The sequence below is a fragment of the Eleutherodactylus coqui genome, chromosome 6, assembly GCF_035609145.1.
Source record: "Eleutherodactylus coqui strain aEleCoq1 chromosome 6, aEleCoq1.hap1, whole genome shotgun sequence".
NCBI classification, from domain to species: Eukaryota; Metazoa; Chordata; class Amphibia; order Anura; family Eleutherodactylidae; genus Eleutherodactylus; species Eleutherodactylus coqui.
The window spans coordinates 49,973,850-50,001,778 of record NC_089842.1 but is presented as its reverse complement, the minus strand read 5'-3'; the positions used below and the strand labels follow the sequence as shown (position 1 = coordinate 50,001,778).

General features: G+C 44.0%; 1 protein-coding gene across 2 annotated transcripts in view; it reads right to left on the bottom strand.

Annotated features, from left to right (window-relative positions):
* LOC136632135 (Golgi integral membrane protein 4-like) overlaps positions 1-27,929 on the bottom strand; it is a 163,871-nt gene that overhangs the window by 96,463 nt on the left and 39,479 nt on the right. For both annotated transcript variants that reach the window (XM_066606794.1, XM_066606793.1), the window contains exon 2: positions 6,052-6,126. In XM_066606794.1, coding sequence (XP_066462891.1) covers positions 6,052-6,126 — 75 coding nt within the window. The remainder of the gene's footprint in view (positions 1-6,051; positions 6,127-27,929) is intronic.

Sequence of the window (27,929 nt, the reverse complement as noted above, 5' to 3'; positions counted from 1 at the left end):
GGCTTCCATTGAAGTCAATGGAAGCCACCTAACCAACGGCCCATCCGCAATTAACATTGCGGACAGATCGTGGATTCCGCGCCATCGCCTAGCGATTGTGCGGGAAAAAGAAAAAAGGTTGCAAAAAAGAAAAACGTGTACTGCGCATGTCCACCGACGAGCCCCCGGGTTCATCCGCAGTACAGATGAAGAACAGAAATAGCAGGTACATGCGGACGCCGCTGTTGTCCGCGTCAGATTCAGGCTCTGCCGTGTGCAGATTATTTTTTAATAACAGTTACAACCATGCAGAGATGCAGAAGGGGCATGACTACAGAAGACTTTTATGAAATCTAGTTAGTCATTAACGGAAACCTGCAGATTTGGGACAAAATCCTGTCCTGGGACCGGAGGAATCCAGTCCCGGACAATCTAGCTGGAAAATGGAGGCAGCCAACTTGGCCCTCCAAAACTGGGGCCAGAACCAGCACAACGGTGGGACGGAGGAGAAGATCAAGTGCAGGTAATATACCGCCCCCCCTTCCCAAACTCTCCGGTCCCAGGACAGAAATCTGTCCCAAAACCGGCTTACTTTAAATGGCTCATGGAGGCGTTCCTTTAAAGAGATTCTGGTTACTTTATATTTTTCGAGTTTTTTCCCAATCCACTGGTTAGGTAAATGCTCATGGATCTACTCATTGTCAGTACAAGAGGAGTTATGGGAGGTGTATACCAAGTGAGGCGCCTTTTTATGTAGATTAGAATTCTATATGAAAAGTAGCGATCAAAACGTAAAAAGTTGACTTTTTCGGGCACAGGTGTAGAATCAGGACTACTGATTTGTATTCATGTCATTGTGGTGCATTCTGGGAGCACCTAATCCTGTAAATAACCAACACACACAACCCGCCTATCCCAACCAGGATGCAGATTAGAGATGAGCGAGTATACTCGCTAAGGCACATTATTCGAGCGAGTAGTGCCTTAGCCGAGTATCTCCCCGCTCGTCTCTAAAGAGTCGGGGGCCGGCGCGGGTGACAGGTGAGTTGCGGTGGGGAGCAGGGGGGGGGGGGGGGGGGGGAGAGGGAGAGCGAGATCTCCCCTCCGTTCCTCCCCGCTTTCCCCCGCCGGCCCCCAAATCTTTAGAGACGAGCGGGGAGATACTCGGCTAAGACACTACTTACTCAAGTAATGTGCCTTAGCGAGTATACTCGCTCATCTCTAATGCAGATGCTACTTTGTATTAGGGGAACATCTATAAGCCTGCAGGGCCGCCACCAAGGGGCTGCTTTCATATTTAAATGGAAAGAGATCTGGTTGGTTTTTGCTCATCTGTGCTGCGACTTACAGAAAAGGAATAGAATATGAGGAAGCCAGAAGGAAAGAATTTGCGCATCGAGCACGAAGGGCGCGGTACTTACGAGAAAGCGAAGGCAGAATGTACATTTTGTATCTAGAGGGTTAAGGAGCAACTCCATTAATTACTGGCGTATGTGACTTTCATAAGAAAGCAGTAAATGTGCAGTCACAACTTTAATTGTTCTCCATGAGAAAAAAAGAACAGTTGTCGGAAATCAGAATTCCGACCATGACTTTATCTCACACGGGGTACAAATGAGGTCAAGAATTCATGGGGCCCTGTTCTTAAAGGCAAAATAGACTTGGGGTCCTTTAATATGGAGTGATAAGTCGTTCAAAGGAGCGAACAAGGACAGAGTCGCTTGCTTTAAAAAGCTGTGAGTTTACACACGTAGATAATAGTTTAAAAGGGGTTATCCGGGGACATGGTGTTACCCTTCTATGCTCCCCACCGCTGCCATCTCACCAGCTCTCCACATGCAATCCCACATCCGCAGCTGTTAAATTAACCATGGGTGGTCAATGATTCCTTATGAGAAAAATGATCTGCGGATTTCACGCGTAGATTTGCTAAGCAAGTTCTGCCAGTGGACATGAGGCCGTAGGCCATACATACTTGTACATATAGGCAGGTAGGGTTGTAAGAGAAACATAGGTCCTCATGTAATCTGTCAGCAGGTGATTTAGGCCACCTGCATACGAATGGGTCAGATTCCGCATGCAGGAGCTGGCATCGGAATCCGGCCCTGTGCCCAGCCGGCATCCACGCGTACCTGTATTTATCTGTACTGCGGATGGATCTGACTGCACGCTCTCGGACATGCGCAGTAAAGATTTTTTTTTTCAGCACCATCGCTAAATGACGCAGAATCCACAACCTTTTTGCAATTTTAATTGCGGATGGGCCACAGGTCGAACAGCTTTCATGGACTTCAATGGAAGCAGTCTGTGCGAAAACCACACAAAAATAGAGCATGCTGTGATTTTTCCGCGAGCAGAAATCCAAATTAGTTTTTGTGAGTGTGCAAGAAGAAGAGATTTTCCATAGCATGCTATGAATGGTATTTGATGCGGAACTGCAGCGCGGACGCCAACCGCGAATTCTATGTAAATCAGTTTGTGTGCAGGAGGGCTTAAGGACAGCAGCATATTATGGTAATCAAAACAAGGAGCACTTTACTTAGGTCCAGCAGGTAAGACGTTTCGAGGTATGTGGATCTCTTCCTCAGACAGCTGGGTGGTTCACGCTTACGGTTCATTAATTCATAAACTTCAATAACTTTTCTGAGCGACTAACTTTGGCTGGGCTCACACGGGCAGATTTTAATTGTGCAATCATCGTCCACACAGAAGATCCGTGGTAAAACATGCGCATTGAAAGGCATGAACTTTCCCCGGGTCCGCTCAGACGTGCGTGTAGGAACTTTGGATTCCGCGAGCAGAAGAAAAATCACAGCATGTTCTATTTTAGCACAGATTCCACGAGGCCGGTCCCCAATAAACTCAATGGATTTGAGTGTTCCGTCGGCCATATGCAATTAGGATTGCAGAAACGCTCGCAACTGCAAAAGGAAAATGGATAGAAGGGCCAGAATGCCGACTGGAGAGGAGCGAGAGATCATTATTTTCACACAGACGATACGCTGTACATAGTGTACATCTGTGCGGAAAAAACGCCTGCATCCGCGATAATTTCCAATTACTGTCCGCGAATGATTGCAGGTCTTCCTTTGCAAAAATCCACATGGTAATCCGACCTCTGCGTGTGAGCCTGGCCTCAGGCTGCTTTTACATCTACACTACAAGCTCCGATGTTGGAAGACGTCCGTCGGGGGTTCTCTTACTGTATATTGCCAGCCTCTCTGCTGACGGAGCCTATCCAACGTGTCACCTCATGCAGTACTGGCTTTAGCCAGCAGATAGCACTGTTGTATAACGGCAGAAAAAGAGTAAGTTCCCTAGGAAAACCAGGATACAAGTTGGATTGGAAAGGGTTAATGGTAGTTACTCTGTCAAAGTACACTTAGTTTCCACTGTCTAGCTATTATACATTAGTAAATGTTCCCCAAGTGTAAGGCTGGTCTCACAGGAGGTGGAAATCTCGCAGTATGTCCACAGCAGGAGCGCAGGCAAATTCTGCAAAATTTCTGCAGCGGAGAGGCAGCTTCAAAACCCGCGCAGTTGGGCGCAGGTTTTGAAGAGACTTGTCCGCCTGTATTCTGCTGCAGGAATCTCTCCCCATAGAGAGGGGAGCCCGCACAGCGAAAACATCGATACAAGTGATACAAGGATTTAACCCCTTAATGACGCGGCCCCTTTTTGTTTTTCCATTTTCGTTTTTTCCTCCCCCCCTTTAAAAAAAAAAAAAAAGAATCGCAACTCCTTTATTTATCCATCGACGTCGCTGTTTAAGGTCTTGTTTTTTGCAGGACGAGTTGTAGTTTTCAATGGTACTATTTACTGCAACATATAATGTGCTGAAAAGCTTTAAAAGATACTAAGTGGAGTAAAATGAAAAAAAACGACATTCCGCCATCTTTCAGTGCGTCGTTTCTACGGCGCACAAACGGCAACAAAAACGACATGATAACTTTATTCTATGAGTCGGTACAATTACTACGATACCAAACTTGTATAGTTCTTTTTTTAATGTACTACTCTTTTCTTTTCAAAGATATTACATTTTTTCCAATTATTTTCTGCCATCTTCTGCGCGCAATAACTTTTTAATTTTTCTGTCGACGTAGTTGAGCGAGGGCTCATTTTTTGCGGGATGTCGTGAAGTTTCCGATAGTACTTATTTGGAATACATATGGCTGTTTGATCGCTTTTTATTGCTTTTTCTGGAAGACGGGGTGACTGTAACAGTGCATTTCTGGCGCTCTTTATTATTATTTTTTTTTTCGAACGACGATCACCGTGCGGGGTAAATAATGTGCTACTTTGATAGAGCGGACTTTTACGGACGCGGCGATACCAAATATGTATTTTTATTTTATTATTTAGATTTTTTAATTCTAGATATGGCAAAAGGCGGGCGATTAAAATTTTTATTACTTTTTTTTTTTTTTTTTTTTTTACAACTAAAAAAAAAACTTTATTGATCTTTTTTTTTTAACTTTACATTCAAGTCCCGCTGGAGGACTACAATATGCGATGCTTTGATCGCTCCTACGTCATACTGCAATTTCACAGGCAGCCTGTCAAGCCACCCCACGGGGATGGCTTGATAGGCAGTCTCTCAAGGCCTTTCAGAAGGCCGCGGCTGCCATGACACCTGCACGGTTTCCCCGATCTCACCCCAGGGAGGCCGCGGGGGATTTACATGCCGCTGTCAGAACTGACAGCGGCATTTAAAGGGTTAATAGCCGCGATTGGCCGAACGGTATGACTCCCGCGCCCGACCTCTCTTCATACATATCCCGACGCTCCAGGACGTAAATGTACGTCCTGGAGTGGGAAGGGGTTAAATTTCCACTGTGAAAATACTTTCTGCAGCCTTTTCTATGTGTTGTAGATTTGTGATGAAGATCATCATCCCAGACTTCGATAATATGTGAAATTCTGCACCAAAATTTGCAACACCAATCTGCGGACGTACAAAATCTGCAATAATAAAAATTCAGCTTTCTTTTTTCCTGCGGAATTTCCGCTGCAGATTTCGTGGAGTTTTGTTACACAATGTGTGAATAAACCAGACAATGCATTCTCTCTGCAGCAAACGGAATTGGATAAGCTCCAGCATCCAAATATCTGCAGTGCCCAAAATACATGCCGACCTGCTGTAAGTAATTACTCCACGTCACAACGGATGGATTTCTTCACTGGCACCTAAAGCCTCATTATTATGGACTCTCCTTGTTGTAAAGGCCAAAATAAGAAGTGCTAAACGTGGAACTAGCCGTCAACAGGGGTGTAACGAGAGTTGTCGCAGAGGATACAGTTTTACCTGGGCCCCGAAGCCTTAAGGGGGCACATATAATGCCTCTCTTCCCTATATGAGGAGACCTGTACTATGAATGAAACATAAATTGGGGGCCCCGTAACAGACGTTGCAGTAGCACCCACAAATTACACCTCTGCAGGGGAAGAGATAGCATTGCACCGAGGCTCAGGAGCCTAAGGAGGCCCAAAAAACTCCCGTCACATCGGAAGACACTAGCCTTATAAATGTTAGGTGGTGGCCCTGTTACCGATTTTGTATTGGGATCCAGAGCCCCGTGTGGTGCAGAGGTTTAGGGCAGCAGTAATGCAGTCCTAAGGTCTCGCTCACGACCTGAAGATTGCAAATTCAATCCCCATAAGGTTTAAGTAGTTGGCTCAAGGTGGACTCAGCCTTCCATCCTTCTGAGGTTGGTAAAACGAGTACCCAGCTTGCTGGGGGGGGGGGGGTGAAAGATGATTGTGGAAGGCAATGGCAAACCCGCAAAAACAGCCTGTCCAGAAAACGTCACGACGTGATGTCACCCTAGGAGTGAGTCATGACTCGGTGCTTGCACCAGGGACTTTACCTTTACCAATGGGACTCAGTAACTCTGCATGGAATGATAACCAACATTACTGTAACATAGGATAAACTTGTAGAAGCTTCGGCTGGAGAGAAGCAGCTTGTGTGATTGTGAACAAGGGGTCACGCATGGGGAGGAAGGTTTGGTTGCCAGAAGATAAAACAAAACCTGCTGTTCTACAGATGGTAAGAGGCACGATACTGACCTTCTTTTGTCTTCTTGTGCTCGCTCTTCTCCTTTTGTAAAGAACGTTCAAGCCTTGACCGATGCTCGTACACCACTTAGGATCAAAAAGAAAAAAAACACAGCAATTGTTATTTTGTGAGAATTTTTCAAGAACTATTAGACACAAAAATGGTTAACCTAGTTGTACTCCCCACAGTATAACAGGTAAGTGGGTAATGAACTCAGCAAGAATTAACTCATACACACATAATTTGTGTGTTTATTGCCACTTTTATATTCTTTCCACAAAGCATTTGTCTGTGGCATTCCAACTTTTACTGTATATAGACATAGTTGAAGGAGAAGTCATCAGCTATAGGATTATGTCAGGGGTTCCATCACTGCTGCAGAAAACAAAAGCACTGTGACGGAACCATTCATGTGCATTAGTCAAACAGATACCACTTCGCTGTCTGTTTTTCGAGGGTTCCGTTCATTTCTATTATAGTTGGAGTATAAAATAGCGTACACGACTAGGTTATTGGAACTGAACTCTTGTCAAGCAGAAACCAAAGTGGGGTCTGTTTCACTAATGACAGTGAATGGTTCCGTTCAGGGAATCCGTCACAGTGCTGTTTTTGGCAGCTGTAACGGAACCCCCTGATGTAAATCACACAGTATAGTAAATATTGCATAACGCTGTGTGAATGCACCCTCAGCCAAACGTTTTCTTAAATGATGGGGGCGGACAGAGTATATTATCCTGCTTAAAGTTATTGCACACCTGATCAAGAACCAAAAGTAGCATTTATTTCCATTTTTTAATACTTAGTGGGGCCCCCCTTTTGTCTCAAATGACATTGGATACTGTTTGTGGCATACTTTCTACTAAAGTGTCATACACTTCAAATGGTATTTCCCTCCATTCATCCTGCAAATGTCTGGAGAGTTCTCTCAAAGAAGATGCATCAGCCCATCTACAAAGGTGCAAGGAACATCATCAATGGACAGTTGAGCAATGGAAGAATGGTCTATGAAGGTGACAAATCACGCTACGCTATCTTTACATCAAATAGATGTACCTGAGTGTGTTGTGCCAACATTTAAGTACAGTGGAAGTTCCGTTAAGGTCTGGGGAATTTTTAAGTGGCAAGAACCTGAACACAGTGATGTACCTTGACATTCTAGACAATAATGTGCTACTGACAATGTGGCAATACTCTGGGAATGGTCAGTAATACTTCCAACAAGACAACGTGCCTTGTCACAAATCCAATGCTGTTTTACATTAGTTTGTATGCATGTATGGACTGGATTATCCTGAAAACTACTGAACATCTTTGCGGCAAACTGGAATGACAGGTCATGATATATAAACAGCGTCCAAGTACTTTGAGAGAACTCGTCAGATGTTTGCAGGATGAACTGAGGGAAATACCATCTGAAGTGTATCCGATGTTAATAGAAAGTATGTCACATAGAGTATCTAACGTCATTAGGGCCAAAAGGAGCCCCACTAAGTGATAACATAGAAATAAACACTACTTTTGATTGTTCAAGTGTGCAACTACTTTTGGTAGGATAGTGTGGAATGGCCATTTTGCTCTGAGCTCTGTAAAGCAGGTACTTGGATATCAGAAAAGGAATTTTTTAATTTATATGAGAAAGCATAGTGATTATAATCCATAACATATGCAGAGATTACTGCGCATGGAGAGGGAGGAGGGAGCGACGCATCACCTACTGTCAATAGCGTGATCTTAGGCCAGCTGCCTCCAGCTTTATCACAGAGGTGTTCTTTTATTGTAGTTCTGCTCTCAGTCTGCACAGCATAACCTGATAAATCTGCTAATGACGGCTCCCTTTAACCTGGCTTTAGGCAGATCTTGCAATTTTCATGAAGCACCCAACGGCCAGATAGATTAAAAGAACTAGAGGAGTCGTTCCGATTGTACATGAGGATGCATTAGAATGAACATCACTGCTTCACGTTTACGGTTACAGGACATCACGGATGGCTCATCGCGAGGTGCGGAGTCACAGATGATAGGATAATTGTTCTATCCAGCAACGTCTGATGCCAACGTGTAAATGCACTGTGAACATCTAGACCATATGACTACAATTCCAGGAATGATAAATTACCGCCTTTCAAAATAACAGGGAGTTTAGCCGAGAGCTAAAAAGCCAGCACTGTAACAAGAACAATGCACCAAAGAGACCCGATTCATATCCTGCGGTTAGGTCAGTGGATGTGGGACCGTTACCTTTTTCGGCCCTGTAATGACGACACTGGCAGATGCTGGGACGGGATCACAGGACTAGGCCAAAAATAAACTTTTATGGTCTTTAAAAAAATGCTCTATTCTCAAATGCAACTAAAATTACCAAAAATATGCTCATAGCAAACAATAATCAGATGGTAGGAGTCTAAACTGAAGAGGGGCCATCCAGGACATCACTGCGCACTGTATAAGCAAGTCACTAATGTTTATCATTACTTGAAGGATTCCCTTTACACTAAGGATTAAGTTTGGTAACAGAGGAGAGCATAGAGTTAAAGCGACCCTCCGGTTTGGAGCAAAAGAGGGGAAGGGGGTATTATTACCTGCAGTTCTTCTCTGCTGCCCTCCGATCCTTCGATTCCAGGTTCCCGATTTCGGCTGTCCAAGATAGCCACAGCAATTTACTAGCTACCTAATGCACACTACTGTCTAATTAGCCAGAGCTGCTTACGTGATCAGCTAATCAGAGAGCAGGTATAGGGCATTGGTAATTTAACACTACCACTGTACTGGGGGATAGGGTAGTTTGAACACTGCATCGACTAACTTGGAAAGCCGAAAATTGGACTTTGAACCAATGGATCAGAGGGATGACAGAAGGACAAATGTAGGTAATATACCTCGCACCCCCTTCAGTCCCAAGACAGAATTTCATCCTGAACTGGATGGTCCCTTTAATATTTGTCATGACTACTACCCTGGTGTAAGTTACAGTATAAAAGCATCATGTATGGCAACTGTCCTGTGAATGGAGAGAACACCCTCAGGGTTTATCACACATACAGCTAAACAGGAAATGGGAGTACCTGGGTGTGGAGGAGTCTAGGGAACGCCTTCCGCCTGAGTGAGTAGTGGCAACAAGTATGGAGGAGGTTACGTTATGGTCTGGGGATGTTTTACATGGCATGGTCTCTGTCCTTTGGTTGTAATGAACAAACCATGAACATAGAGGTGGACCCTGACATTCTAGACAATAATGTGCTGCCGACAATGTGGTAATACTCTGGGAATGGTCGGCCATACTTCCATAAATCCAACACTGTTTTTTATGTTGTTTTGAGGATATGGCTGTTTAACAATAGGGCTGGCTGCACAGAGTCCAGGCCTGAACCCAAATGAACAACTTTGGGGCAAACAGGAATGTCAGGTCACGAAATAACAGCCTCCATCTTCTTTGAGAGAATCTGCCAGTCATTTGCAGGATGTATAGAGGGAAATCCCAGCTGAAGTATTTGAGACATTAGTAGAAAGTATCCCACAGAAAGTATCCAAGGTCATTAGGGTCAAAAGGAGCCCAACTAAGTGTTAATATATGTAAATAAACACTACTTTTGATTCCTTTCTCAGTTGTCCCAATTACCTTTGTTAGTATAGCATATTATGTCCATATGCCCTATAAGGCATATGGGCAGGAGTTGTCATCATTTGATGGTTTACAAGAAATGCTCTTTATGCACAATTAGTGGATATGACCAATAAACCTTATAAATTGAATGAGCGATACTTTTTTTTGTCTTAATCCAAATATCTACCTACAAATGGATAAGAAATTTATGTAGGTTAGAATGAATCTGCACATACAGGAAGACAGCAGAACACCAGGGCAAAATCCACAAAACATTTTGACTATGGCACTGTGGGCCCATAGCATAATGTAAAAACTTTTTCCACAGGAATTATCAGAATTTCAGGTGTGTCTCTAAAGTTCAAGCAATGTAATCTGCATTTCCAAGAGGTCACAGGTGCCCGGCATCGGGTGCACTACCTCTAGTGTCAATGATACAGGTATGACATCACCACATAGGAAACTCTGTACCATTCATCTTTCAGACAGATTAATGCATTTTCTACAAACCTCACACTATCTAGAAACCACACAATGGCAACGGGAAGAAGCATTAGGATATTGGTTAAGCCATTTTCAACTGATATTACAACTGGCAATTGAGGTTTTAAATGCCCATTTAAAATGTGTTTAAGCAAACCACACGATCAGATAACTTTACAGAATAAGCTGCCATATGAGGAATAACACTTTCTGCCATTAGATCACTTCTGTATGAAATTTTTAACCAGTTTTCCCCCCTCCATCCGCATTTTTTAGTATTCAATGAGCTGGTGGGTATATTCTGCTGCTATGTGTTGCGGTTTGTCGATCGCAACAGCATCGTGGAATGGTGGCCTCGACACAGGCCAAGACCTGTTGCCTTGTTGTGCAGGACAAGGGTTAATGCACCATGTGCAAAGCCTGCTGGTGCGGTCTTTCTTTGCTGCATGGATGCATGCTGGATTAGTCATGTCTGGGAGAAGGGTGGAGGTGTGTTTCTCTAATTGCTGTGCTAGTCCTCAGGTGTGAAGTAGTTGTATATTCTCACCCCTCCTTGGGCTCAGTGCTGCTTATTCAGCTCCACTGAGGAGTATTGGAGTTTCCTCTGTGTTGGGTGTACTGCTACGTCCAGATAAGTTGCTGCGGTTTACTATTTCGGTTTTCATTTCTGCTTTACTTTACTGTTCAGTTAGTCTCTCCAGGGGTCTCTATAGGGACAGTCAGGGCCCAGGAAGAAGACTGTGGGGCCACCTCTATCAAGGTGATTACTCAGCTTTTAGGCAGGGACCCTTCACCCTCCTGCTAGGTTATGGCTAGGCTTCCGTCTCCCTGGAGTGGTGCTACTGTTCAGCATAGTGTGGTGCACACACTTCTACAGTACATGGCATGTTCAACTGTAGTGGTTGTGAACGTCACCCTGCATCCGTGCTGAACGTGGTGCTTGTGTGCCACAGAGACGTGACACTATGTAGTCTCCCAAACACAGCACACATAATTAGAGAAGATATTATTCCCTAATTCTCTGTATCATCATCAAGGAGGACATTATGCAGCAGTACTGAGCAGTGTAGATGAGCTTTCATAAACTATGAGATAGTAAATACTAATAGCTGCAACCACATCTGTGCCAGTCTCTCTGCTTCTCTCACTCTGCAGCAGCTTCCTCCTCCTCCATAGAGTTCTATGGGCAGCATGAAACAACCAAACACACACACACACAACTGACTGTGTGTTCATTATTAGACACAGGACTTCACATAACAGGCAGTGGAAAACAGACGAGAAGAAGAAAGACACTAAAGCCCACACTTTGCAGTGATTTTTTTTTGCACAAAAACATAATTTTGGTACTATTGTACCTTGTCTCTACCACAGGTATGGATGGATACCTAGTGATGGACTGTATCTGCTCAGTGTACGCCAACAAGCTACTGATTGGCTGCCTGAAGCAAGGTCCTAGCAGCGTGCGGATTGAGTTTTGGCTGGGATAGAGCGTTAAGGGTTAGTTTCAGTTAGGCTTACATGATTAGCTGTGAATGATTCCATGTGAGAGCAGGGCCACATTAACATGGAAGCATTTACAGCTAATAATGTAAGGCTAAAACTGAAACCAACCCTAACCCTCCATGCAAGGCAAAACTCAGTCCCACCTCTGCTAGGAGCTTGGTGCCGTGTAACCTCAACTACCCTCCAGCATGGAGAGAGCGGCCCCCTCTTCAGCGGAACAGGAGGACAGGAGCAGCTATGGCTTCCGGAGCAGCAGCGCAGAAGGACTTGCTTTCAGTACTGCAGGAGGACAACGGGAGCGGAGATGACTGTGGCGATGCCACTGCAACTGCTGAGACAGACAGCCCAGGAGCCGTGAGCGGACAAGCCAGAGCATGGGTGGATGAGTGGCAGGAGCAGTGAGGCGAGACTGGAGGACCGCAAGAGAAGGGAGAGCAGAAGGGTGACTTACCGGAGCCAAGAGGGGCACGACGCCGGAGGAGGACTAACATGACTGAAGGCATGAGGGGAGGACCAGAGGACAAGCAACAGCGGCGGGGTCACTGACCACAGCCGCCAGGGAAGAGTGACAGGAGCCAGGAGGGAATCGGGCAATCGGCATTACTGCTTTGGGGGGGGGGGGGGGGGGGTCTCCATGGAAAGTTTACAAGGACCTTGCTCCAGGCAGCCAATCAGTATCTTGTGGGTGGAGACAAGATACAACAGTATCATTTTGGGTAAGTAAATTTATTTTCACTTTTTCCAGGTATCACATTGGCTAACCACATAAGCATAAACGTTTGTTCAAAAAGTGAAGTGACCATTAAAGAATAGTAAACTCATAATATAAGAATATCATGATCGCACAGACTCCCTGTTTGGCTATCACATGGTACACTGCAATGTAAACTACCCCATTAACAATAAAAAAAATAAAAAATTAAAACACACACACACCCCTTCCCCTCTTATCACTAAAGGGCAGAAAACAAAAAGGTCCCTTGTCACCAAATGATTTACCGTTTGAATGAACGAGGTCGGAGTCCGCTTGGACAGCCTGTTTATACAGGCTGATACAGAGTAGGTAAGGCCAAAAAAAAAGGCATATGTCCATACAGTTCAGCCTACTAACCCCTACTCCCCAAACCAAGTTGATCCAAAGGAAGGTGAAAAGACCCCAATTAGGTAGAATCCAATTTTCCCCCATTTAAGGGGGAAAAAAATATCCTTCCCCACTCCAATCTGACAATCGGAAAAGTCTATTGGCTCTTTCAAACGAGAAATTGTTCATATTCGCTGTATAAGTGAATAAGAAGGACTGAACAAAATCAGTATTTAAACAGAGCCAACGATGATTTTTATGCCTGCACAAAAATGAACAAAGGAAAAGTGAATTATGGTTCGTCGTTCGGTCGTTAGCTGCGTTTAGACTAAATGATTAGCATTCACTGTCGCTCGTTTCAACGATAATCGTTTCGTCTAAAAGGGCATTAGCAAAGGTTGTTTTGGATGTCACTGAGAAACTTAAGCCCCAAAGTCTAATTTAATCTGCATTAGTCAGTTGTCATTAAGACTGTGCTTTAACTTCCTGCTGGGAGAGGGGCAGAGAGAGCTGTTTCCTTCAGATTCTGGACCAAGCTTTTCATAGGTCTGCACCAGAGACCATGCACTTTACAATCTGGTAAAACATAAAACGAAGAACTTGCATTTGCTTCATTTAAAAAATAAAAATAAAAAAAAAAGAAAGTGGTTTTACTCCATTTCTTTCATTTTGGAAACTCCCTTTCTTTCTGCTAGAAGGATGCAAGAAGGACTGCTTTCTGCTAGGACTACAAGCCTCATCACACACCTACTTCAGTAGAACATGCCACACGACTCATTACACAACAATCTGAAAATAAAATCTTCACCTCGGGTCTATAAACCATGGACTTTTTTTTTTTTTTTTTTTTTTAAGGCTTCCAAATCTTAACGTTGTAATTAATAAAACAGTCTACGCCTCTGGAAGAAAACCAGAAAACCATTACATTGCACGCTCTGATCTGTTGCATGTAGTTAGAAGATATAGGAAATCATTTGTGCGGCTCATTTATAAAAGGAATAATCCTGATCAGCTTTAAGATCCAAGTAAATGATGGGTGGTTGTTAACCTCTACATGGCTGGGCAACATTTGGAGTTCTCATTTGGAATCTAAAACAAATACAACTTATGGCACTAGAGCGGAAGTCAACCCTTGGCCTACCCAAGTTCTCTTTCCGGCACTAGAGCTAAAGTCAACCCTTGGCCTACCCAAGTTCTCTTTCCAGCACTAGAGCTAAAGTCAACCCTTGGCCTACCCAAGTTCTCTTTCCGGCACTAGAGCTAAAGTTGACCCTTGGCCTACCCAAGGTCTCTTTTCTACATTCATTTGATCTTCTCCATGTACAGCTGGTACTTCATAAATATTGTTCAATTTTTTATTAAGGTTTTTTCATGAAACAGACAAACAATTAATCAGGCCTCACAGGACCTCAAAAACATAAGTAGCATACATAATGGCTAAACTATTATAACTTCCACATCCTGCAGGACAGAGTATGATACACCATCAAAGCAAAATTAAGCTTAACTTATCATCTGTCTATCTCTCTATTGCATTTAGGTAAACCGATAAAAGTAAGCTATGTCCTTGCAGGTGTGTCTCTTACACAAATAATGGTACTTTATAAATGGTCCCAATATCTACGTAACAGAGGTCAACTTAGATGGGGAGTTAAAGGGAACCTGTCAGCACCTTTTAAGGCCGTAAACCAAGCCCAGAGCTAAAATAATCACTTTAACCCCTTAGTGACGGCCCAATAGTGTTTTTACGTCCTGCCACTGCAGGACGTGTATAAAAGGGAAATCGCACCGCTGTCTCCCTCCGTACAGCACAGGCGTCAGCTGTTTATCACAGCTGACACCCGCGGGCAATCGCTGGCCGATTGCAGCTATTAACCCTTTAAATGCCGCTGTCAATTCTGACAGCAGCATTTAAATCCCCCGAACAATGTTCGGGGGTCCCGTACGGCCCCCCCGCGGTGAGATTGGGGGAGCCGTGCAGGTGTCATGGCAGCCGGGGGCCTTCTGAAAGGCTCCAGGGCTGCCTTAGGAGACTGCCTATCAAGCCATCCCCATGGGGTGGCTTGATAGACTGCCTGTCAAAAAGCAGTATGACGTAATGCTATAGCATTAGGTCATACTGCAGAAGCGATCAAAGTATCGCATATTGTAGTCCCCCCTGGGGACTGAAAGAAAGTGTAAAAAGAAAAACCAAAAGTTTTACTAATTATTAAAAAAAAACTTTTTCCATATCTGCAATACAAGAATCTAAATAATAAAGCAAACATATGTATTTGGTATCGCTGCGTCCGTAAAAGTTCGATGTAGCAAAGTAGCACATTAACCTGCTCAGTGAAGGTCGTCAAAAATATAAAGACCGCCAAAAATGCGCTTTTTTGGTCACCCTATCTCCAAGAAAAAAATGTAATAAAAAGCGATCCAAAAGTTGTTTGTATACAAAAATGGTACCAATGTAAACATCAGGACATACCGCACTAATGTCACCAAAAAAAAATTTAAAAAAAAAATTGTGCAGAAAATAATTTTAAAAAATAAATCTTTAAAAAAAAAACAAAAAACACTAGTACAGCAAAAAAAAATGCAAGTTTGGTATCGTAGTAATCGTACCGACCCATAGAATAAAGCTATCATGTCATTTTTGTTGCAGTTTGTGCGCCGTAGAAACAGGACGCACCGAAAGATGGCGGAATGTGGTTTTTTTCTTTCAATTTCTCTCCACTTAGAATTTTTTTTTACGTTTTTCAGTACATTATACGGTACATTAAATAGTACCATTCAAAAATACAACTCGTCCCGCAAAAAACAAGCCCTCATACAGCGAGGTTGATATATAAATAAAGGAGTTACAATTCTTTTAAAAGGGAGGGGGAGAGGAAAAAACGAAAATGGAAAAAAGCAAAAAAGCTCTGTCACTAAGGGGTTAAAAATGTATTGTTCCGTGTCCATTTACAAGGCCATACCTGTGTAATTGCTTTTTAAAATTAGGAAGAGCTGAAGTGGGCATGCCGGACCGTCTTTTTACTCAGCAAGGTTTGCCGCAAGCCTGTCCCTCTCTTCTCAGGCAGCGCTGCAAATTTTCACAACACTGACGTCACTAACGCACACAGGTATGACTTAGTAAATAAACTCGGGACCATAAGTTTTCTAAATGGGCTAAAATGATTAAATTCTAGGTTCTACTCCGAAAGGTTCATCGCGGAAAATCGCGGCATGCCACAATTTTTATACGCGAGCGTTAAATCGCCACAATTTTCCGCTCATGCACATCTGGCTGCGCTTTCCACAGTTATCCTATGGAAAGCGTTCATTGCATTACCCACGTGCAGATTATCGCCGCGGGTAACGCAGTGGAATATCGCCCGTGGACAGGAGGCCAAACAGGCCTCAGTATCACCTCTGTATATCCAGTGTAGTCACATTTTGGAGTTGGCAGAGACGGGGATACCCCTTTAATTCCACAGAAGCAACATTATACAATTCATTAAAAGGATTTCTAAAAAAGTTTTATCGGCTTTTAGCATTCTCCTATTTTACCTCTTTTTCTATTCAATGGGGACGGAATTTGCATCCTCCTATTTATTGGGCACGGTGTCTGCTGTACCAAACCAGGCTGCTGCAATGTTGACAGCGCGATCTACTTTCAGCGCTGTTGACAGTGACAGTGGCCCAAGGATTAGAGAGGTCGGGGCCACAGGAGACTTCTGTCCTCTGCCAATCCATTAATGATCCAAGATGAGAAGAGATAGGGATGGAGATCCTTCACTTATAGGAATGGTATTCCTCATAGGGCATGGAGTGACGTGCTCCAGAGGAACAGCTAACTGGTAGCACAGACAAGGGTAACCCTTGACATAGTCTTTGCTCCTTACAGTATTTTCTGAAGAAACGGGTCGCATCCCCAAAACGCGTTAAATATTGGCGGTTTTTTAATGACTAAAAAAAAAATAAAAATTAAATATTCCAATAAATTATAAATAGAGATGAGCGAACACGTTCGGCTCCGCCCCTTTTTCGCCCGAACACCGAACTTTGCGAACACTTCAGTGTTCGGGCGAAAAAGTTCGGGGGCCGCCGTGGCAGCGCGGGGGGGTGCGGCGGGGAGTGGGGGGGGGAGAGGGAGAGAGAGAGGGCTCCCCCCTGTTCCCCGCTACTGCCGCCCGCGCCGCCGCGCATCTCCCCGCCCCCCGGCGGCACCCGGACACTTACGCGCGAACACTGCAGTGTTCGGCAAAGCCGGTGTCCGGGTGCGGATGTGTCCGTAATGGACACGTTCGCTCATCCCTAATTATAAACCTATTTTTTATGTGAGGGTTGCCCTTTTTAGTAGATTTTCAAAAGTGGTACAGGAACATAGCATTCTTAGGTCAAGGATCCAGATCTGCTCCCTGGGAAAAAGTGACGTAGTCCTGGGACTTCGAGATCCAATGCAGGGTTGCCACGTAGCTAGGAAATTTGTTAAGGTATCCGTCCTAATTGTGTGGATCCATTCTTATCTATATATATAAAATTGAATGTACGTCTGCGTGTCTGTCTGCGTGTCTGTCTGTCTGTTTGTCCTTTATGCGCTACTACACCATTCATCCGATCGCCATGAAACTTTGGGAAGTTGTTGAGTACACTCCTGGGAAGATTATAGGCATAGTACAAATATTCTATGATAAATGGCGCGTGCGCGAGCGTCAGACAGTTATGCCCCCCCTCCACGTAGATCGTTCGATTTCCATCATTGCCACTAATTCTCTCACTTCCGGATGTTGTAGAAACATGAAATTTGGCATGAGCATTGATTATGTCATAAATAGGAAAAGTTAATAGGTCCCAACTCGATTATTCAATTGTAAGCGCCAAAGAATTAGCGTCCAATTTTTACGTACGGAATGTAATTTTCTCGCTTCCCAATGTCATAGAAACTTGAAATTTGGCACGAGCATTGATTATGTCATAAATAGGAAAAGTTAATGGGTCCCAACTCGATTATTCAATTCTATGCGCAAAAGAATTAGCGTCCAATTTTTACGTACGAAATGTCATTTTCTCACTTCCTGATATATATAAATGAATGTCTGTCTGTCTGTCTTTTATGCATTACTACACCATACATCCAATTGTCGTGAGACTTTGGGAAGTTGTAGAGTACACTCCTGGGAAGATTACTGGCATAGTACAACTATCCTACGATAGGTGCCGCGCGTACAAGCGTCGTCGACAGTTATGCCCCCCAGACAAAGATCGTTTGATTTCCATCTCAAGCACGAAAGCAAAAGGCATTACAAGCAACGGGATGAGTGTTCAACCAGAAAATGATGCATCCGCCGAACGTTTCGCAAGACAATTGCTGGATATTGAGAATGCTGAGGTAAAATGAAAGCTGTGCTGTGATTGGTTGCTATTTCTTATACTGCTGAGGTAACATGAAAGCTGTGCTGTGATTGGTGGCTACTTCTTATACTACTGAGGTTGCATGAAAGCTGTGCTGCGATTCGTTGTTATATATTAGACTACTGAGGTAACATGAAAGCTGCGCTGTGATTGGTTGCTATTTTTTATATTGCTGAGGCAGAATAAAAGTTGTGCTGTGATTGGTTGTTATTTCTCTTACTGCTGAGGTAACATGGAAGCTGCGCTGTGATTGGTTGTTATCTAGATATATAAAAACGAATGAATGTCTGTCTGTCTTCGCAGCAACGCGCGACGGGTAAGCTAGTAGAGCATAATTGTAGATACTCTATTGATCACCTCTGGGTAAGAGAGGTTGGGTTGCGCCTTTCAAGGCGACATTTTTCTTCTCCTGATCAATTATTGAGGACCTATCCTGAGAACAAGTCAAAAACAGGAACTAGACCACCCCTTAAAATCAGAAGGGTCTTTAGCTTTTGAAGACTAGCACATATAGCTAAAGGCCGCCTGCAGACGAGCGGGTCGGATCCGGCAGCGAGAAATCTCGCCGCGCGATCCGACCCGAGCGCCTGCAGGGATGAGCGCGTACTCACCCGCGCCTGGCGGCCCCGGCTCTTTGATGTGCCGGCTGCCGCGCAGCCGGCACATGCGCAGACCGGAGCCGGCGGCCAGGTGAGTGCGTGCTCCGCACAAAATTAGAACATGCCGCGGTTTGTTTGCCGCGCGAGATTTCGCGCGGCCAAACCGCGGCCGTCTGCATAGGAGTGCGTATTGTAATGCACTCCTATGCAGACTTTCAGCGGCGGAAATCCCGCGGGAAATCCCGCGGCGGGATTTCCGCTCGTCTGCAGGCGGCCAAAGGGTTTAAATTTGGGGACTATAATTCTGGGTTGAGTCAATGTGGACTGTACATAGCACATGCTCTACAAAGAGGGACCACCTTTATGGGACTATAGGCTCATGCGTAGTTTTTACATGCTGGGTCTGTACATTGAGCTATAGGGATCAGTCAATATACCCAGCAATACGTTCTGTGCATGTAATGCTACGAGTAGTCAACATTGATACCTTGTACTCCACAAAAAATCATAATCTGTTAATTAGAAGGTTTGTTTGTTTTTTTCTCAGTGGAAATTCCAGGAGTGCTTTTTTCTGGAAAATCAAAGTTTTTGTGGTTTGTTGATGGATTCCACATGTTCGTTTCCTACACCCATATTTTCTCGTAGCCTCGGCATTAAGTAGGATATAACATACAGACATACCCCTTCCCTTTTCTGATTCCCACGGCCTCTTCTGAAGAGATTGCAACCCTGTAAATTCACTGCCAAATTGCACTTATTATCAAGCTAGGTTTCCGTTATTCCTACTAGATCGTTATTTTCTTCAGACATTCTCGCTTCAAGCTCACCCACTTTACTGATCAGACTTCTTGCATTTGTTGCCATACAATTTAATCTCCATGGCAGATGCCGCATCTCCAGTCAGTTTCTTAGCTCCTATAGAGTGCAAGCAGTTTGCCTCTTAAGGGCCAGCACAGACACACAGTTTCTAGGTCCCCAACCAATCCTGATTGGCCCTAAATGGCTCAGGGTGTGAGTAATCAGTCTGCGTACTGTGCAAAGGTGCAAGTTTGTTTTTGTCTAATCTTTTGGTATTTGAACCAACCAGCTTTTCTGACCTCGGCTTGTTATTTGACTACGATTTCTTTGTCCACTACCTGCCCCGATCTTTGGTCTAATCTAGGTTGTGAAAGTACTCTGCCTGCCCCGACTCTGTTTTAGGACTACATCCCTGTTTACACTCTTTGTACCATATTATGAAAAACCTGACCAAGTGCATTAGCTGCCTCTTAATAGAGAATATTTCTAGGGTAATGGTTTGTGAGTTCTCACAGCGAAGAACAGATCCCAAGTGGTGGGGTGAAAGGGTGAAAACCTGGGAACAGAAGGTGCTGCCCCTGGATCTAGTCCCAAGACAAACCAGTTCTGAGGCATAGCAGATCCACACCTGCTGCCATGATGCCCCCTATATCTAGGTCTTTAAGTCCAACACCAAGGTCAGCGTAGGACTTATTTTGAAAAGAATAAGCTTTATTGTAGACAGGCAATGTGCTTCTCTGCCAGACTGGCACCTTCTTCTGGCCATTTGTACATTACAACAAGAAAGGAAAGACATTTAAAAACCGCTGGCAATTAAGAAGATTATAAATGTACAAACATAGTAAATTAAGCTATAAACAGGTATTATAAAATTAAGCAGGCAACGAGGCAGGTGATAGTTGCTGGGAATGTTGCTGCACCATGGCTTGATTTTTTTAACCTTTTAATTATTGCCAATTTAATATTTTCCATGGTTTCTCCTTGGACAGTCATTATTATTAATGGACTCTGAAGGGCTTTAGATGTGCAGCTCGAAGTTTTTGGCCCCCAATGAAACAAAATCTGTAACAAGACCCATTGGCAAGTGAAGTTCAAGATTGATAAATGTAAGGTTATGCACATGGGCAGGAGAAACGGATGTCACCAATATACACTAAATGGGTACTGCTAGGGAAAAGTAAGATGGAAAAAGACCTGGGGTGCTAGTGGATAGTAGACTAAACTGGAGTAACCAATGCCAGTCAGCTGCAGCAAAGGCAAATAAAGTCTTGGGTGCATTAAAAGAGGTATAGGGGCGAGGGATGAGAACATTCTTCTTCCAGTATATAAGGCACTTGTCAGGCCTCACATGGAATACTGTGTACTGTTCTGAACACTGCTGCTCAGGAAAGAGGTTGCAGTGCTTGAGGGGGTTCAAAGAAGGGCGACTAAATTAATAAACGGAATGAGAGGAGTGGAATACCCAGAGAGGCTATCCAAATTGGGATTATTCACCCTGGAAAAAAGATAGCTAAGGGGCGACCAAATAACCATGTATAAGTACATGAGGAGACAATACAAGGATCTCTCCCATGATCTGTTTATACCCAGGACTGCGACGGTAACGAGAGGGCATCAGCTACGTCTAGAAGAAAGCAGGTTTCATCACCAACACAGAAAGGGGTTCTTTACTGTAAGAGCAGTGAGACTGTGGAACTCTCTGCCCGAGGACGTGGTGATGGAAAAATCCATTGAGAGGTTTAAGAGGGACTAGATGTCTTTCTAGAGTGCTATGATATTACAGGATATAGAAAAAATAAATAACCAGCAGGGTTGTTGATCTGGGTTTTAGAGTTAGGCCTCTAGCAGACACTGAGAATGCGAGCCGTGCCCCTGCAGTGACCACCGCGGCTCACCTCCTCCCCACTCTACTATGTGCTAGCTGCCGCCCAGCCGGCACATGCACAGAGCAGAGCCGGTGCGTCAGCAGTGACGCTTCTGTGCAGGCCTCTGCGAGGCTCACACAGAAATAGGACATGCCGCAATTTATTTACCATGCATGTTTTCATGCGATCAAATCGCGGCTGTCTGAATGGGGGGGGGGGGGGGGGGGAGAGAGAGACAGGCTGAACTAAATGGACATTGTCTTCATTCAGCCTAGCACACTATGTTACCCTCCATGTGCCATTTAAAATATTTCTTATAGGAGAGAAGCCTTTTGTCCATAGTCAAGTATCTGACATGGCTGCAGTGATGTTTGACTGGTCACCACTGTCTAGGATCACTCACATGCCAATTGACTAGTATCAGGGTCCTACAGTAATGGGAGTGATTGTGGGCAAATAAAAGAAAAATAAAAGACTGCAACAGAATCAGTGGGGACATTACTGTAGAATATATGCATCCCAATAAGTATATTGGGCTGGAGCAAAGGATCCATGGGTGGCCCCTTGAAGAGGAATCCCCCCGGTGGGGGAGGTGGTGTCAGGTAGCCAGAGGGGAGGCTCTGAAGGGGTTAATGAAAGTGAGAGGGGTTAGGAAACTAACAGAAGGCGGGAGTGGGATAGAGCCAATTGGTGGGGAGGAGAAGAGGGGATATAAAAGAGGGTGCAGAGCGGGAACGCCATCTTTTAGGGAAAGTTAGGAAACGAGTGGTCCCACCCTCTCTTTGTGGTGGTAGTTGGCGAGAAAGTTTTGGTATTGTAATGGCAGTGTTGGCGGGTGGGTACTTGGAATTGGTTTCAATTAGTTAGGCATGGGGAGTTAGGTGGGCAGGGTCTCACCTGTTAAGACTCCCTCCTTTGTGTAATTTGATTGGTGTCTGGTTCAGGGATTTTTTTCTATTGATGAAATATCCTCAGGGAACGTCATTAATGGATGATCAGTGGGGGACCACCACTCGAAATCCTCCACCAGACTGTCAGTACAGACCACGCAGGAAGCAGATCACTCTGCCCGTATTGCAGCAGCCCAGTTTGGAAGTGCACACGCAGCTCCCATTGAATTCAATAGGAGGAGTGCCTGCACTACCAAACTAGGCGGCTGCAATATGAATGGCGCAATCTGCTTCCTGTCCTGATCATACAGACAAGAATGCCGGTAATCAGCTGATTGGTAAGTATATTGAGCCATGGATTCACAATTGGTATGAATTGATGACCTACGCCAAAAATAGGCCATCAATAGAAAGAAAATCCCAGACAGACATTCTCTAAGAAATCCAGCAGGAATGTAGCTATAGGAGGTGTAAGAGAAAAGGATTGTACCCAATGAGACTTATAGGCTCCTCTACCACATAAGACATCAGTATAATAAATTATGGCACATGGTAGAAGGGGCCCTGTTAAGATTTAGCATTGGGGCCTAAAGTTTCAATTTATGCATCTTGCTGCCTTGGGCGTCCTCTTTAAAGGAGTAACTGCACTTTATAAAAAAAAAAAAAAGTTTTGCTGAGTGGGGCCATTGGTGCCTAGACCCTCACTAATTGCTGCAACGAAAGGGCAGTTTTGCTCATCCGAGCACGGTGCCTCTTTGGCGGTCATCATTGTCTGTTGGTTCTGCTTAGCAGCTGAAGACATAGATGTGTACAGAAGTCTATACTTCAAACTTCAGCTACCGAGCAGAGCAGACAGGCAACGATGATAGATGAAGACGTGCAGTGCTCGGATAAGTGCGAAAACCCCCTTTATTTCGGCAATCAGAGGGGGTCTCAGCACCCAGAAAACCACTGATCAACACTTGACATTTTGCACAATTTTCTTAAAAGACGCAGTTGGTCAAAATACTAATGCACAAGTTTAAAGGACTTTTTTCTTCAACATGGGACATAAGGGGAACTTGTCAATAATATTGTGGGGGCAGTCGTAAGTTTTCAAGAATGGGATTATACATAAAAAAAAAAATAAAAAAAAATGCACCTCTTTATACAAAGCGTTAGAACTTGATTTGTAGAAACTGGTAACAGCCATCCAACAAGCTTCCCGCAGGTTTTCGCCTTATCCCTGTACACATGCCAGGCAGCTCCAAAAAAAGGGATAATTGTATTTATTTATCTTGCCCCGCAGGCAGAATATGATCAGTAGTACCGGTTAGAGCAGGCCCAGGATTCCTCCTTGTATTACAAGCCAACAGTGATCCTCACAGAAAGATATTCCTATGTAACGCAGATCACGACAAGCTTCCATGCAGAACAAGTACCATCGAGCCAAGACTGCAAACAAAGCATAAACCGTGCAGATAGCTGTAGTCTCTTACAATCTAGTATATCGCCCTACTGTCCCCTAATGTCTCACATGTCAGCGGGCACAAGCAGCAGATATTAACCAATTCAGCATTTCCCTGGGGATATGCAGTGCCAGAAGTGTTGGCCAATCTTATGGGCATGGTCAAGTTTAAATGGACAGTATGAGATTTGGAAAACATGGCTGCTTTGTTGCAAAAGTTGTGCGACTCTTGCCAAGGTTTTGCAATGCATCAACCAGGTGCACCATTGGATATGATAAAGATAACAAAGACCTTCTAGCAAGGCTTCACCTGGCAAACGAGAATACTACTCGAGTTCAAATACAGAGAGGTCGAAGTTTGCTGGTGTCAATTTCAAAGTGTGGCTCACAGTGCAAACAGTCAGCCTGCATGGCCTGAATCCGATAGGATCTCCTACTGGCCGCCTCTTACAAGTGTAACTGAGAGATCCGGTGTACGATTACCGCCTGCCAAAACATTCACACACAGTAACTACTAAGCATTGTGCGGCAATCATCGGGACGTCTACTATTCCAAGTATGAGGGAAGCAACACCAGCAAATACAAGACCTCTTCTGACAAATATCTGTTCTTTGGAAAGCAGTGGGTGGCAACCCATATAGATCCATTACAGCTTACACAAGGGCTGCCATACAACTTTCCCGGACTACTTAAAGGAATACCAAACCTAGAAGTGAACAAAAAAAGACTATGTTCACATTAGCGCTCTTATCCATTATAAACTTATCAGTCTTTTTTCCCTTTTTAAATAAAAAATGGAAAAGAAATATATAAAAAAAAATATTAAAAAGATGCAAGCGGATCCATCCAATAAACAAGCAGTTTAGAGATCCATTGTGATAAATTTTTTTATCTCATCCGTTTAAAATGTAGTTCTAGTTTAGAATTGCAGTTGTATTAAAACGGATCTGTTAAGTGGAAGCATAAACAGATAGAAACGGAATAGTTTGTGTCTGTCCCCCATTGATGGCAATGTTTAAAAAAAAAAAAAAAAATTATAAAAGCAAAACGCAAGGAAAAAAAAAAAAAAAAACCTCATTGAAATCAGTTTTTCTGCTCCTAGAACTGATCGAAAGAATGGAAAATTGAACAAAGATGTGAATATAGCCTAAAAAGAAAATAAAAGAATAGCTTTCCCAGTTTGTTATCCTGAAGCAGTCCCCGTAGAAATCCTGCAGAGCACATGAGAGTGTAAGTTTTTTTTTTCAAAGGAATAGATTTAAAACGGACTGCCATTTTTCTGGAAACAGCAAGATCTCTCATAGGTGTCCATGAGCTCTGTCTGGTATTGCATCTCCACTCAAGTGATTGGAGCGGAACACCAGACAGAGCTCGTGGACAGATGTGACAGTTTCTGGAAAACTAGCAGGCCCTTTTTTCTAGTCTTGGACAGGGGTTCTCCAGGATGAGGGGTTTTGGCCTACCCGTAGGCCAAGTCATCACTTCAAGATTTGTGGGAGGTCTAACTTTTGGCACCCCCACCAATCAGCTGATTGAAGGGTTGTAGCTTCAATCTTAAAATCAATGGCCTGTCCTAAAACTATGACATCAGTATTCCAATCTTTAAAAAAAAACAAAAACACTTCTTATGCCCTACTGACCTACTCCATTTTTGGAAGGGGAAAATACTCAATGGAAGGGCTTAAAGGGAGCCTGTCATCATCTTTAAGCCTCATTAACTATGGGGAGTCGTGTTTCATACTCAATGGGTGCCCCATTACAGCTCTGTGTACCTACGAAGCTAGCGCATGCCAGCAGCTTGACTGTGTGTATACCTTCCATAAAGATGAATGGAAGAATCAAACTACTGGCGCGCCAACTTCATAGGGACACCGTACCGGAATAGGGGGGAGGGGGGGGGGGGGGGGAAACCAGCGAGTGTGAAACACAGCTACCCAGACTCCCTGTTGCCTCACCTCTGAACATAATGATGTCTTTCTGGAGAGGAAGGATATTACAGGATATAAATCTTAGGTTAATTGTTAATCCCTGGTATACAGGCAGGTAGGAACTATTAGTGGGTTGATCCAGGGATTAGTCTGATTGCCATTAGGGAGTCAGGAAGGAATTTTTTCCCCAAAAGGGCTAATTGGCTTCTGGCCTTGGGGGTTTTTGCCTTCCTCTGGATCAACTCAGTAGGATAGACAGGCTGGACTAGATGGACAGGTTCCCTTTATCTTTGTCCTACTGTAGATAGTGCAGGGAATCATAGAATCGTAAAGTTGGAAGGGACCTTCAGGGTCATCCGTCCAACCCAGTGGATTCCCAACTGGCTGAGTAATCGTCATTAATGGCTGCCCATCCAATTGGAAGAACTTGCTAAGTGGGGTACCACAAGGCTCTGTCCTAGGCCCAGTGTTCAACATTTATTAGAAATGATCTGGAGGAGGGAACTGATGGAAAACTGATCAAATTGGCCAATGAAAAGGGTAGGAGGGATAGCTAAGACTAGGGAAGAGAGAGGATTCAAAAACACCCACCAATCCTGTGCTGTCTGGTGAAGGAGATCTGCAAATTGAATGTGTGAGAATTAGGTATAAAAAGGAGAATACACCTTGTGACATTCTGATGTTCTGGAATATGCTTGTGTGATAGAGTTGACAGACTTCCAACAGGTCTACTGGTGGTCACCTTCAACCACTCAGTATGGGATATTGCAGTAGACCTTTCAAAGTCACTGTTGGCAAGGTTATGCAGAAATGGAAAACATCTGGTATCTGTGCAGTGTAGTCACGTTCCGGAACGTACCAAAGTATTCTCACAGGGTAGATAATGCCACATAGTCTGGAATGTCTTTGTACCCATTGGTAGCAAAGCTGGATTTTGCTATACATGGCATTAGTCCTTCCTATACAAAACTCCCCCACACCATAAAAACACCTCCTCTGAGAAGTAACTGGGACAATGAAGTAGAAACTGCTCTCCAGGCAACCATCAGAGGATGTTCTGTTATGGTGTTGGGGAGTTTCGGCTGGGAAGGACTAATGCCATTTGTATAGCAAAATCCACCCTTACCACCAATGGGTACAAGGACATTCCAGACGATGTGGCATTACCTACCCTGTGAGAATACTTTGGTCGAACTCTGCCTTTACCAACCTGACCGAGCACCATGTCATACAGAACGCAGTGTTGAGGCTTGGTTTAAAAAGCAGAACGTGTGCAAACCTTTTTGGCCAACCCAGAGTCCGAATCTCAATCCCATCAAACATCATTGGGGTTAACCAGAACACCGTATCTGTGCAGCCCATTATCGTATAGAAAAATGTTAGAACCAAATTTCTTCACCTTCTGCGTGTGTCTCAATGTCTTTGTCAACATAGGGCATGTTTGACCATGGGGAGCATGCATTAAAAAAATAAAATTAATAAACTTGGACAGCTCCATTTTAGTTTTTTTGCACTCTTCTTCAGTGTTCTTCAAATGAGTTGTACAAAAGGGTCTGTTTCTATTTCTTCAGATACAGCACCCCCCTGGTCCATAGGCTATAAATCTAGGACTGCAACACCAGATTATAATAAACTATACATATTTCTTCATTTACCAAAACCCAGAAGCATCTGAGAAGTAATCCTGCTGCACGTCTGAGCATGTATTTATAATTTAAATGCTCTGCTTTTAGCAGCAAAGAGTATAAATCTCCATTTTGAACGTCGTTAGCATTTCAGAGTAAATAACCATGTATATTCCAAATTTAAATACAGGGGGCCTCCTGTAGAAATATGTTGGCTAAGCAAGATGAAGCAAGCAAGGGCAGAGGAACTGTACAAATAAATAAAATCGAGCAATGACATGAGCCAGTGACATTTCAGACAGCTCTATGCACACTATTCCGCTATCCTGAAGGCACAGAAAAAGCTCCCCGGACTCCCTCCTTTGATCTCAAGAATGGAAGGGTGGTAGTGGAGGAGGGGAGGGTCTCCTGTCCTCTTCACTGTGGGGTTCACTGCACCCCCTGTAGTGAGGAAGAGACTGAATGAGGAGGTGGTGTTGCATTGTATGTTAGGAAAGCATACATCTCCACAGAGATTCAAGCTGCAGAGCATGGTAGTTCTGTAGAAACTGGGTAAGAATACAAGGAGAACAAACAGAAAGGACACCATTGTAGGCATTTACTATAAGCCACCTGGGTATTACTGTATCTTGACACCACCAGGAATTCCTGGTGGAGTCAAAATTGACAGGGGGTGACGCCCCCTG